The sequence below is a fragment of the Xyrauchen texanus genome, chromosome 36, assembly GCF_025860055.1.
Source record: "Xyrauchen texanus isolate HMW12.3.18 chromosome 36, RBS_HiC_50CHRs, whole genome shotgun sequence".
NCBI lineage: Eukaryota > Metazoa > Chordata > Actinopteri > Cypriniformes > Catostomidae > Xyrauchen > Xyrauchen texanus.
In genome coordinates this window covers 26,186,669-26,200,155 of record NC_068311.1, presented here as the reverse complement: position 1 = coordinate 26,200,155, position 13,487 = coordinate 26,186,669, and the positions used below count along the sequence as shown (strand labels likewise).

General features: G+C 36.5%; 1 protein-coding gene across 1 annotated transcript in view; it reads right to left on the bottom strand.

The window, feature by feature from the left end:
• The window catches only part of scn2b (sodium channel, voltage-gated, type II, beta), a 38,107-nt gene that overhangs the window by 4,137 nt on the left and 20,483 nt on the right, over positions 1 to 13,487 (bottom strand). The window contains exons 2-4 of the mRNA XM_052106666.1: positions 5,779 to 5,945; positions 4,800 to 5,010; positions 2,328 to 2,523 (exon numbers count right to left, since the gene is read on the bottom strand). Coding sequence (XP_051962626.1) covers positions 2,328 to 2,523; positions 4,800 to 5,010; positions 5,779 to 5,945 — 574 coding nt within the window. The remainder of the gene's footprint in view (positions 1 to 2,327; positions 2,524 to 4,799; positions 5,011 to 5,778; positions 5,946 to 13,487) is intronic.

Below are 13,487 nucleotides of genomic sequence, written 5' to 3'. Positions count from 1 at the left end.
TTGTCACAATGCAAACAATTGTATTGGCCATAAACCAGGATTAATTTTCTTTATGAAATAAAGTCTATGCATGTCAACAAATGAATGGAAACCGAGAATTCATATTGAGAAAATGACACATTCCATCAACTGAAAGTGAGGTCTAAAAGAAACACTATGAGAGGGTGAAAGAGAAGAGGCAATAGGTTGACTGATATCTGATTTTGCGATAACTAAAACTAAGGTGTTGGAAGAAAGCCGATAGCCAACTAATCAGCCAATCTTTAAAATATATATATTGAATATGTTAAATGTTCTTAGTGTATGCAGTCTACAGGAGTCCAAATTTAATGAAATCCCAGATGTAGTTTATTGTGCAACCAAAATCGCAATAATTATCAGAATAAAAAAACAACAATTTGATACAGGTTTTTACCTTTAAAAAACAATCCAATGGGGACTCTTATTTTGAAATGTACGTGCTCCCAGCTGCTTACACAAACAGGTAAGGGGAAAATACGCACCATTGCAATCCCTTACAAAATATTACAATATAAACACTATAAAGTAAACATCATCATATAATAAATATGAGCAGCAATTAATTGTAATAGATTAATTGCCAAAAAAAAAAAATTATAAATCGGTCAACCTCTAGAAGAAGTTCAAAAACAAGATGGACAATTATGAAAGGAACTGATGATGGACAGAAAGAAAGCAAAACCTGAAAGGGACTCTGTCAACTACAGTCACAGGACCATCAAGACACAACAGCCATCAATCGAGTATTACTTGAATTTGAAGGATAGGGCTCGGCCAAATGCTAGGCCTTAGGACTATGCACTCGGGTTAGGGTTGTCTGTTTCAATGGAAGCAGGGACTCATACAAAGAGTAGGTACGAGTAAACACTGAAATCTGGTATCTGATAAAATGGTTGAATTCATAATATGCTGTTTGATTAGAAAAACTCAAATAAAGCCTAATTTCTACTATGGATGAATCCAAAATTTTTCATTTGAATGAACTAAATCATTGGTTGTTGCACTGTGCAACATCCACACATCTGGGAATTAAGACATGTCATCTTTCCTACTTCTCATATCACTCTGCCATCTTTACAAGTAAGCTAATAACATAATTTCAACTCATATCATTGTTTCATGTCCGCTTATTTATTAATTTTGCAGGTAGTTTTGTAATAATCTGGATAATGAGCAGTCATACAGTCACTTAAGCTAAATAAACACCACCAGAACTCTGACACAAACCAGAGGTGCAAATCAGCTGTTCAGCGATTTCTTTCTTCTTACATTATAACATAATTTCAGTTTAAATCAATATTTCATGTCCATTTACTTATTTATTTGGCAAGTAGTCTTGTAATAAGATGGATAATGAGCAGTCAGATTTGTGCAAAATAAACACCATCAGATCTTGTTGTTATAGTAAAATGGCTAATTACTAACCTAACGTAAGTAAGGGATAATGTACAGTCATCCAGTGGTTATCGCTTTGCGTTTAGATCCTGATCACCATGTCATGGTTTATTTTTCGATTATCAGCCAGCTGTACATTATCCCTTACTTAACGTTAAGTTAGTAACTAGCTAGCTACAATCTCCTCGGGAGGCACACACGATTCTAAATAAAAAAATATTACGTCCAAACCACACCCACAATTAGTTTTAACCAATCGTCATCGCTTTTCGAGTTTTCTTAGGTCAAGAATTTCAGAAATGTACGTGAACAGGTGAAATATCACCAAACGAATATCTTAGCAGTACAAAAACATCAGTGCATTTCCATGATCACATGGGAAATCGACATACGCCATCCCATATCAGACATTTTTGCATCAATTAAAATTAGTTCATCCTGTGGCACTACTGATCCAATAGCAATCTCTGTGACATATGTTCTGGCCCAATGGAAACCAGGAAGTAATCCATAGAAACAATGGTGGGCACGATTCAGAGATTGCATTTTTTGCTCTAAAATAAAAATCTTACTCCACTGATGGATATGTAAAGGATTAGAGTTTGGGTTAGGGAGTAGGGTTCATAAAAAATGCATTTCTGTAGACTGTATTACATAATTTATCACTGAAAATACAACTTGCTTAAACTATTTGCTATTTGCTAACTATTTGTGGAAATTTTATCTCAAGAAAACTTCCAGCTTTGGCCACTGGGAAAAGTGGTTCAAAATTCCGATTTCAGCTGCAGAACACCGAATTCAGTGTGCTTGAATGGGAATTTTGTCATAATTTAAAAGCAAACTGATAGAAGACTGTTCGCAAAGTAACTCTAAATTAGCCTCAAGAAAAGAAAGACCAAATATGTTCTTACTTTGTAGTTTCTTCTGTCCCTCCTTCTCCATCTGCTTTGCCCTCTTCCTCCATCTTCTGCTCATCTGAGATCAGCTCCTGGTTCTTGTGTCTGCGAATACACTTAACCACCACCATAGACAGAATCAGCAGAGCAAGAATGCCCCCCACAGATGCCCCTATGGCAACAGCAATGGTCGAGTCTCTTGGTGGTGGTACTGCATGTTGTAAGAGAGAAAAAGAACAAGAGATACTGACAGCAGAGTTCACTAGGAAATCACAAGGCTTCAAGTACAGCAAAGAAAAGGTTCATGGCAATGTCAGTGCACTTCATGTAATATAATACGTGTAAGTATTGGATCTTACAACATTTGTCTAATACAGAGCTTATTCTACTGAGAAATGCTGTTTCCATTGCTTTTGCAAATAATTTGGGCCAGATTTAAACATTCTTAAGACTTCATAAGTTGTTCTTAACACTATTATTTAAAATATAACTATAAAAATGTTAAGAATATTTTGTATTACTGAAAAGACTTCCATTCTCATCTCCAAAGAATTGTTCTTTTTTTTTTTAATTCCTAAAGTCAGTCAGTCCATTCTAATCCAAAATTTGGATTAGAGGTAAAAGGAACTGTTATCGAGCCATTGAGCCAGATTCATATGGAACAACATTATTCTGCAATGTTAAATGTTCAGCCTGATGCCGGAAAAGAGCCTCAAGTGACCAGCAAAATGTTGTCAATGTCATGTGTGACTGGTTAGCTTCACCTGTGTAGCCGGATCTCTTGCAACTTACAAAAAAACATCTAAAAATGCATCTCCTCTGTGAGTACTTGACCTAATCCTACTAATGCATTGTCTTCTTTCTTATGAAATCTCAATCCATTCTTTCATGACTGTCTCTTACTTTTCCTCTTTGCTTGAACTACTCTTAGCAAACTTGAAACCCTAAACTGACACAAAAATGTGTACTTCAGCACTTTTCATATGTAGGATCTTATGGGCAGAACAATTATCATTTCCACACTGAATGACTTGAATTCAGGAGCTACGCTGATATTACCTTCAGGTTATTACATTTATACAATGTATAATAATGTACTGTATATTCAAATGTAAATGTGTAGTGAAGGAACCATAAAAGGAACATTTGTCATGTTTCATATGTACATGCTTGCCCATTTATATAGAGAATGTTGATGTTGACAAATGTCATGTCTATAAAATGCATGATTTAACGTTGCCCTCTTTTGAGCAGGAAATGGAAATCTTTACAGACAAACACTCATCAATCACCTTCAGAAGGAGGGACAGAGAGATGTTCACATGGTATCTTAAAAGACACTTCTGATTGGCTCAAGACAGCTTAGGGGTGTGGCCAACCTCAACAGTACAAAGCCTCCCCACCTAGGACGAACGCTCTCTTTTTTGTTCCTCTTCTTAAGCTCTTCTTAGGCTTCTGCTTCCTCTCTTGCTCTCGTGGCTCTTAGCCTTCTTCGGTACAGTTCAGGAAAGCTCAGAATTTAAAGTTCAGGGGAACCTTTTCTACCTCTCTGCTCTGCAACTCACCCATGTGACGGGAGTCGCGAGTCTTCCTTGCGGAAGGCCTCACTACAAAGCTCATCATTACAGCAACAAACTAAGAACCAACAAACCAAAACCAACTTAAGGCAACACAAGTACTTCTCCAAACTTTCGCTGAACGTACTGGTGTCTCTTTAATATAATTTGAGTTACCCTATTGCAAATTGAGTATTTGACTAAATTAAGTATCGATGGGTCTCAAGGCATTGTCTATAGACTCCATGAAGTTCAATTTGTCACACTTTATATTAGGTGGCCTTAACTACTATGTACTAACATTAAATACATATAATATTATGTATTTACTGTGTAACTACATGTTGTTCTTCAAAATTCCCACATTTGCTGCAACTGAGGTTGAGGAACAGGTAGGTTTTGGAGTAAGGGTAGGGTTAGGATTAGGGGTTAGATTTAGGTTTTGGGGTAAGGTCTGGTTTAGGGGTAAAGTTAAAAGTGTAACTTCAAATTATAGTTGGGGTACTCGAGTTCGGACTCAGACTCAAGTCCGAGTCATGAGTCCAATTTTAATGGACTTAGACTTGTCAGGGATGCATGAAATCATCTTAATAAAGTCGACTTTAGTAACATTAATAAATGTTAAGACAAGGATTTACTTTAAAGAGAGTTTTATAATGCTTGTCACTTTGTTGATTTGTGTCTAGTTGGGACACTTTATTCCTTTCACTTTTCAACATCACGTTCTTTCTTCCTTTGTGCTGTACTGTGAATACTATCCTTGCAGTTATTGGAAATTTATGTGATTTTTCTTAAAAATTAATTCTGATCCTGGATTATACACTCATGCATCATGGAAACTCCATTCATCATGGTCTGTCCTGAAGTAACTCAGGTTGAAGAGCACACAAAATTTTGTTTTCCAGTTTCTCAGATCATGCTAAAGCCTTACATTCAGTCAGGACGAAGAGCTGGATGATGCCTTGACCCTGAATGCGGTCGGGAGGGTTGCGCACATAGCAGTTGTAGATGCCCTCATCAATCAACTGAACATTCAAGATAGTGATTGAAAGATCATTCTTCTCCAGAATCCCAGAAAAAACAACACGGTCTCCAAATCGGCTTGACTTCAGTGGTGTTATCCTGTTCTTATAAGTCATAAACTAGAAAAGAAAAAAAAAAGAATTTTGGAAGGAAAGCAGATTGAGATAAAGACAGACTAAAGAGAATCATGTAGTTATTCTCTTAAGACCCCATGAAATGCCTTGATGAACAATTCTTTTTTTCCCCTGTGTTGACATATTTCTTGGGGCTTTTTCCTTTGTTAAAATAACCAATAATCTTTAGTTCACATCATAGTCGTGAACCATGGTTTGCTTGCTATTGCTAGTCGGAGGTGGTACTAGGAGGGAAATTCTCATTCTAGAGAACCTTTTATTGGACAAAAATGTGGATGTGTCCATTAGTGGAAGATGAGTCATCAATATTTTGGTCAGTTTTCCAGAAAGAGAACAACTGAAAACTCTAACTGTGTATATCCTTAATTTGGTAGAACATTTTAGGAATACACTAGCATTTAGATGGCCTCAAAGCTAACAGATATGTACTCAAGGGCATAGATTTGGCTTGAACAGTGTTGGGGTTGCAGTGTGAAGACTTTACCCATGTTTCCATTGATCATGGTATAAATATTGGGGGTTGTACTTGCCTGTTTTGATTATTGCATCCCCCCAAAATATACGCCCCCGTTTGGACTCAACACCATAAAAGTACACATTTTATTTTATGAAGTCTTTAAACTTTTACACTTTTGATGGCATCATTTCTAATCCACTTAACTATTACTAACATTGTCTTGTGAAAATGAGCTGTAAAATAAAGTTTACAGGTTACAAAAGATATTTAAATGTTTAGTCTTGCAGTTCACTCACCATCTCCTCTGTGCTATTGCTTGTCTCCTGATAGGTCCAGTTCATGGCAAACTTGCTGGGATCCATTTTGTAGCATGAGGTAAACACACAGGGGATTTTGACATCAGTTCCATTGAGAACGTTGATCTGTTGTGGCACCAGCACATCCATGGAAGAGCCTGGACAGGCTACGAGATATGAAAATATACACCTCTAAATCATGCCATCTGATTGGTGAGATACATCACTATAAAGTGATGTTTTATATCTTATGTAAAGTATCTAACGTAATAGCTTTATTGTAACAACTTTAAGCTCCATGTTTATTTGAGGTTTAGGTTAAATCTGTTTTTATTAACTGTTCTTGTACTAAAAAAGCTAGACACAGCACAATAACACAGATGTCTTGAGACACATTTTTTTAAATGTTGACATTCTTTTAACCTTAGAAACATGTCTGTCATGTCTAAAATAACATTTTGAGAGAGAACAAACTACATAGGCTCATGAAGGCACAAAGACAACTAATGTTGTTAGAATATACATTTATAAACTATTACTTTAAGGACGCTTGTCAGATTTGAAGGAATCTGTTGATTAGAATACAAGTTTGGAAACCTTTCTAGTAATTATTGTGGTGAAAAAATGGCCCAGTTATATATATATTGAATAAAACAAAGCAAGGTCATTCTTTTTAAAGTCCCGCAGGGATTCTTAGTTCAGTGTAGCTACAGTATTTCGTCACAAGACTTTTGATCATTAGTTCTGTACACTAAGAGTAAACTGCACCTTACCTCTGTGATTGGAAGCATGTTAGGCTTATTTACATTAAGTTCAAAACTTGTTCTCTGTTGTCCATTAGAAAAACGTGCCGTGTCTGTTAAACGTAGAAATGCTGTGCATGTGCAGAAGCGCGGTCAGCATATGATGGGCCGAGCAAAAGACCTTTACACTTAATATGCATGTTTACATGGATACAGATTTGTAGTATACAGTATTGCAGCATTGATATAAAAATGTACACTTATAAACTGAACTCCTAAGACCCCATAAATGCAGAATCACCCTGAACATGACTATCACCATGACACAGACAATCTCACGTTATCACAAAATTGCCAACACATACCACAACGTGCTTTTTTAAATTGGAGCTGTAATTTTAATCTTGAAATATCTTGGTGTAAAATGAAGGCATTGTGTGACAAAAGAAAGTGCTTGTTTTGAGCGCTTGCTGCAGGAGTGATGAGCTCGACTCGAGTGATAGAGCACTGCTGTAGGTCCTGCTGTTGTAAATGTCTCATTCAAAAAACTTTCAATAAAGTACGCATTTAATAACACTCATTGAATTAGAACCAAAAACGTGACATCAGGAACATCGCAAGTTGCAACGAAGTAGAAGTAAATTATTTCATTCGAAATTTACTTGAGTAAGAGTAAAAAGTACCCACAATTAAACATACCCATAAAATAATTTTCCAAAAAGTTACTCTAGTAAATGTAACAGAGTAAATGTAGCACGTTCCTACCTACCTCTGAACTTTTGCATAAATGCAATACTTTTTCGGGTCTAAGATGAACTTGAATGCAAATGCTGCAGTACCTTCATTTAAAAACTGTTAAGAGATAATTTTGTTACTGTATGCATGTGATATAGGGCTTTACAGTTGAAAGTCAACATTAAATAGTATTCACAACCCATTTTACTTCCATTATGTGTGTATTTCCAAGTGAAACAGGATGTTCAATGAGAAGAAAACATTTGGGTACCATTTGATTTGATCATGAAAGTGAGCGCAATACACTGCGCAATACAATACAATAATGGAGCCAGACATGAATGCAAGTTTGCCATAAAATTTAGAAGGACCCCTCCATAATCACAGTCAGCCCCTACATTTGAGGAAACTTTTTGACTGGGAGTGAAGGTCAAGTTCAATGTCTATAGCATCTCAATGTTTCCCATGGTAACATTCCGATGCATTTATTTTTGTCAAATCTATCATAACTTGCTATTATTGCCATAACCTTTATAATATTTAAGAGACCCAAAAATGATTCTCTCATCATTTACTCACCCTCATAACATCCCAGATGTGTATGACTTTCTTTCTTCTGCTGAACACAAACAAAGATTTTTTTGAATAATATCTCAGCTCTATAGGTCCATACAATGCAAGTTAATGGCAACCAGATCTCCAAAAGCTCCAAAAAGGAGATAAAGTCAGCATAAAAGAAATCAATTTGACTTCAGTGGTTTAATCAATGTCTTCTGAAGCGATCTAGTTGGTTTTGGGTGAAAACAGATCAAAATATAACTACTTTTTCACTTGTTGACAGCAGTCTCCTTGGCGATTATGATTTCAAGCTCAATTATACTTCCTAGCACTTGACTCATGCGCAGAATCCTAGATACCACTAAAGGAAGTGTAATCGTGCTTGAAATCATGATCACCAAGGAGACTGCTGTCAAGATGTACAGTATTTTGGTCTGTTCTCAGACTGGAATACTAACTGGAATTAGACTACTGCATTAACTATTGGCAAGATTTTAGAAAGTCTGCATTACCTACAACAGTAGCCTAAAACAATGCCTAAATACTGTAGCTATTTGGCTATTGGGTACAGTTATTTATCCCGCCTGTGCAGCATAGGTTTAGACATTTGAAAAGGAAAGTTGTTTTAAATGCATTTCAAAGGTTTTACTGAAAGATTACGAAAAAAGTTTTATAATATTTATTATTCGATTAATAAATTACATTGATGAATCCTGCACAATAAGACCAGGAACATTATTTAGAAATAAAACAGGGCCAATATTGATTTCATTTTTATTTGCACAACCATATATAGATGGGATAACTAAATAAAAAAGGTTTACCAATTTTTTAAATGAGGAGAATATTCCCAAATCTTTTGTTATTGATGTCAAAGGCTGTATGTCCAATCAAACTATGGTATTTAGCCACAAATTCACTTTAAAAATGAATCTAGTCAAATTATACAGATGCCAGCATAGACAGGTTGTGTGACGCAAGGTAAGAGAACATAATACCCAGACTATATTAACCTTGTGCGTTGTTTTTAACTTGACACGGTGTTTAAAGAGTGCTGGTCCTGCGTGAGATGCTGAAGAAACAGCGAAACATGCCGCAACAAAGACATTCATCCAGCCAGTGTTTACATAGGAAAACTATGGGAAAAGAACAGACGTGCGAAAAATCATGTTTGGTGTGAACAGCCCCTAACTAGTTTATTTGCTTGTGAATGAAAGCTCGTGCATGAGACAAGTTCGGTAGGCCATTCATTTTCATTAACTTAAAACCCGAAGTCCAACTTGAAAAATTGACCCTGACCCGGGCCGAAACCCGTTGGGTTCTTGGGTCCCGTTAGTCCCGGGTCGGGTTTCAGACCTCTAACACACATGCAGTGAAAGCACAGGACAGCACCAGTTACAGCTACATATGCACAAATTATAACACACTCCATAATTTTAGTCAGATGTAATTTTTTGGAGAAATGGGATTTTAGTCTCAGCTTTCAAATTATGTAATTTTATCTAAAAATTCAAACAATAAATGTTGTATTCATGCTATTTAATGGTGTGTGTGACAGACTGAGGTAGCTGGCCATTCAAACAGAGTGGGGAACAACACTCTCTCTCTCCAACTTATAGCATTAATAAAACATGCATGAACATCTGAGGTTTTGATGAAAGACACCGTACAATTTACTGAAATGTGTCTTCTCTCATGTAATCGCCCATTCTGTTAATGTTGGAATGACAATGGAGAAAATGAATGGGGAATATCTAGAGCCCCTGAGCAGATTCAGCACGTATGTACGCTGAACGCTCGCCACTCATGCTGCTATCTGTGAGTCGTGGAAGGTTTTCATTCAACCTTAGGATCCAAGGAGGGAAATGTTAAAACAAAACAAAACAAAAAATACCTTGGGAAATGTAATTTAAGACTTTTTAATCATTTTAATTGCCTTATTTTTCACCAAATTGATTTAATACATTTTAATACTTTTTAATGACTTGCGGATACCCTGCAAGTGTGAGCTGTACTAAATTGATCAGGCTAGCCGAGCATGCCGTGATGATGATGTGCGCTAAGCGGCATTTTGAGTAGGGGCATTTACATTTTTAAAGAAACATGACAAATAGCCTGAAAGTAAATTTCAAAGACATGAATTACTGTAAATAATGAATTCACGGTATTTATCGTATGCTAACTACGTGAATAAAACTGTATTGTCAATATCTTTACTAAAATAAAAATAGTATAAATATTTGTGGTGTCCCGAATCCCCCCAGCCCCCTCAATGTGAGCAATGGTGCAGTTTGTCTTTGGGAGAAATACCAACATAACTACATCTGTGTAAAGGGATATAAACGGGCAAGGAGGAGGCGAGAACCGGCTTGGCAAATATAAATAATACTTTAATGAGAAACTTAAACAAAGACACAAACACACATGATGGTCAGCTGACCGTAAACGATCTCTCTCGTTGCACCACCTTCCGCAGTCAGCCTTTATCCCTCTCAGAGGCTTAATTAGCCTGATAAGGGACCAGGTGTAGTGTGGAGCGGAGGGGGGCGGGGCCGGTCGGAATATCGCGCGCCCGGTCCCCAATCAGCCTGATGAGGCGCGCGAGGGATAAAGGCGGCCGGTGACAATGGTTCGAGAGAGAGAGAATTACGGACATGTCCGTCATGTGTGTTTGTTTATGTGTTTTTGAGTTTAAGTTTCTCATTAAAATATAATTTATGTTGACAAGCCGGTTCTCGCCTCCTCCTTGCCCATCCTTCAACTGTGTTACATGTGTATAATCACGACCCGGCAGCACCCTCTACCCTATCACAATCTGGTAAGAAATCGAATTTTACGTTTTTTACATTGAAACCTGTTTGAGTCAAAAGTCCGAGTTTCATGCGATATGCCTTTTACATTTTTTATTTGAGAGATTTATTGCGAAACGCCATGCTTCTAAACACAATGTACACTAATGTGTACTTTAGCAAATCTTTTCCTTAGAAATCCTATATTTACTGTGCATTATCACATTAAGAAAATTATTTAGCTTTCACATTTCTGATTTCTGATGTAATTCCTGCAACGTCTCAAAAACATGAATAACCAATACTCCTGGAAACATAATAATTTGATGACTTTAATAGCTTGGTATTATTTAAAATATCACAACTTTGTCCCGATATGTTTCCATCAAGTTTTAGAAAAACTATTTGCTCAAGATTTTTTTGCATGTTTATTAGGTGCTCCTAGTCACAAATTAAAAAGGAAAATGAACACAGCAGTCACGCTCGGGTCTAGGGAGGGCTGTTCATGGCCATGCTAATACATTACAATGTTTGATTTTAATATTTTTGTTTACTTTAGCAAAATGCAAAATTTTGGGTTGGGTCGCCACATGATGTCCAATGTAAAATCCTGAAGCAAAACCAGTTCGTCCAGAACCACTGGACAACCACTTCCATTTCAGTGGGAATGTGCATGTCTGTGAAGTAAGTGTGTGTGTCCGACAAGGATGTTTATTTTCTCCATTTCATCCTCTGCAGTCAGGAGTTCCTACTGCCACTGCGGTTATGCATTATCGGCCAGGCTCTCTGCAGTACCAGCAGCAACTTCGTCACACCCCTCCCATCCCATCTCCAAACCCTCTCAAAATGCTGCAGTTTAGTCCGACCCCCTCCCTCTAGAAAAATCAGGTGTCCTCACATATAGAGAGAAAAAACTACAGCTGCTGTGTACAGACTACAGAGAAGTGCTAGAGAACAGCTCGAAATTGCAAAACACACAAACCTCGTAAACATAGGTGAATAGCTAATACTATTGTTGTTATTAGGATTTTTTTATGATTTGTGTTGCCATTGTAGTCAACATTATAGCTACAATACATAGAGATATACATTTGATGCACTACACTGCATATACTAACACTGCATTAGGTCACTGTATCCTGCTTAGCTTCTTAGTGTGGGCGGAAATTTACACACACACACACACACACACACACACACACATCCACCCACAGAGATACACACGTTCAGCATAAAAACATACACTCACACATATACACATGCAGAGTCAGCACTCAGCCGGCTGTGATACTCAATACAAGCACTACGTCAATGTCGTCCCCGCCCAGCTTTTTACCTTCATGTATATTTAGTTTTCTCTCTGCACTCTGTGCCGCTGAGCCTCAGCAGAGACTTAAAATATCTTTTACATATCCTGTGCACTTTCCATCTTTGAACTAATGCATTTTCTTATTAAACCTGCAGATTCAGCAAATGATAGGCTCAATTTTGTAGTAAGAATCCATAAATTCATTCTGAGTATTTGCAAACTATCTAGCCTTATGGCTGGGTTTATGCGATCATGAAAAGTAAGTGACCGTATACAGCTCTGTGTCAACAGAACAAGGGGGCCCACTGATAAATACTGTATGTACCAATAGAAATAGAATGCTGTAGGCATAAAATACTGCAGTGTAGCTCCCTTTCTCTCTCTTCTCTCTCTCACAACAAACCCCATCCCTACCCTCCCTGCACCGTCTCTGTCCTCTTTTTTTCTGCTCTCAAGGTTACGGTAAAAAGAGAGACGTGGACAAGGTACAGGCTGAACCTGCTTTAAGTATACAGTATATGCATGCAAAAACACTCAATCTCTTTTTCTTAAACATAAAAAGGTGAATTCACTAAACAGTTGGGCCACTTTTGCGCACGGTATTTACACGTTTTTACATGGCAGATGACCTTATCCAAAGCAACTTCGAGTTCATTTATTTAGAGTTTAGTATACGATTTTATCATGTTTATGTGTTCCCTAGGCAGGGTTGGGAGGGTTATTTTTGAAATGTATTCCACTACAGATTACAGAATACATGCTGTAAAATGTCATTTGTAACATATTCTGTTAGATTACTCAAGGTCAGTAAAGTATTCGAAATACTTTGAATTATTTCTTCAGCACTGGTAGATTTTTTTTCACTTGTTTTGAATATAAAAACTCAGTAATACAAAATACATGTAAAATTACATTTTCTGAAAAACCCAAATATCTTATGTAGTGTTGTTTATAAAACAAGATTAATCAAATTGATCTTGTTTTAAGGATTTTTAGATATTTTTTATAGGAAAACAATACAACAATTATCAAGAATTTGATTTTTGTCCTAATATCAAAGGTCTTACTAGAAAAAATAAATTATGATCTAATGTGAATTTTCTTGATAAAGAAATATGATCGTGTCTGGTAACATGTGCATGTAAAATGGCTAGAAATAGCATTTTAGCTTAGCGTAAAGCTGACAATTTACACAAGGTTTATTTCTATTTCTTTTGCTCCAAACTTACTTCAAATTTACTTCTCTGTCTACTCGTATGAATGTAAAACATCATAAGAAAGTGTTTCACCGCTGTTCAAATGCACTTTGTAACACATCATTTATATATATAAATGTTTTCCATCTGAAAGGACTAAATATTAAAGGAAACAAATGACAATATAATGCAAAGTGTCTTCAATAATCAAAATACTTTTTGAATGTAACTGTATTCTAAATACCAATGATTTTAATTGTAACTGTAGTGGAATACAGTTACTTATATTTTGTATTTTACATACATAATCCCTTTGTATTGTGTTACTCCCCAACCCTGTCAATAGGAATATAACCAATGACCTTGGCATAGCTACCGC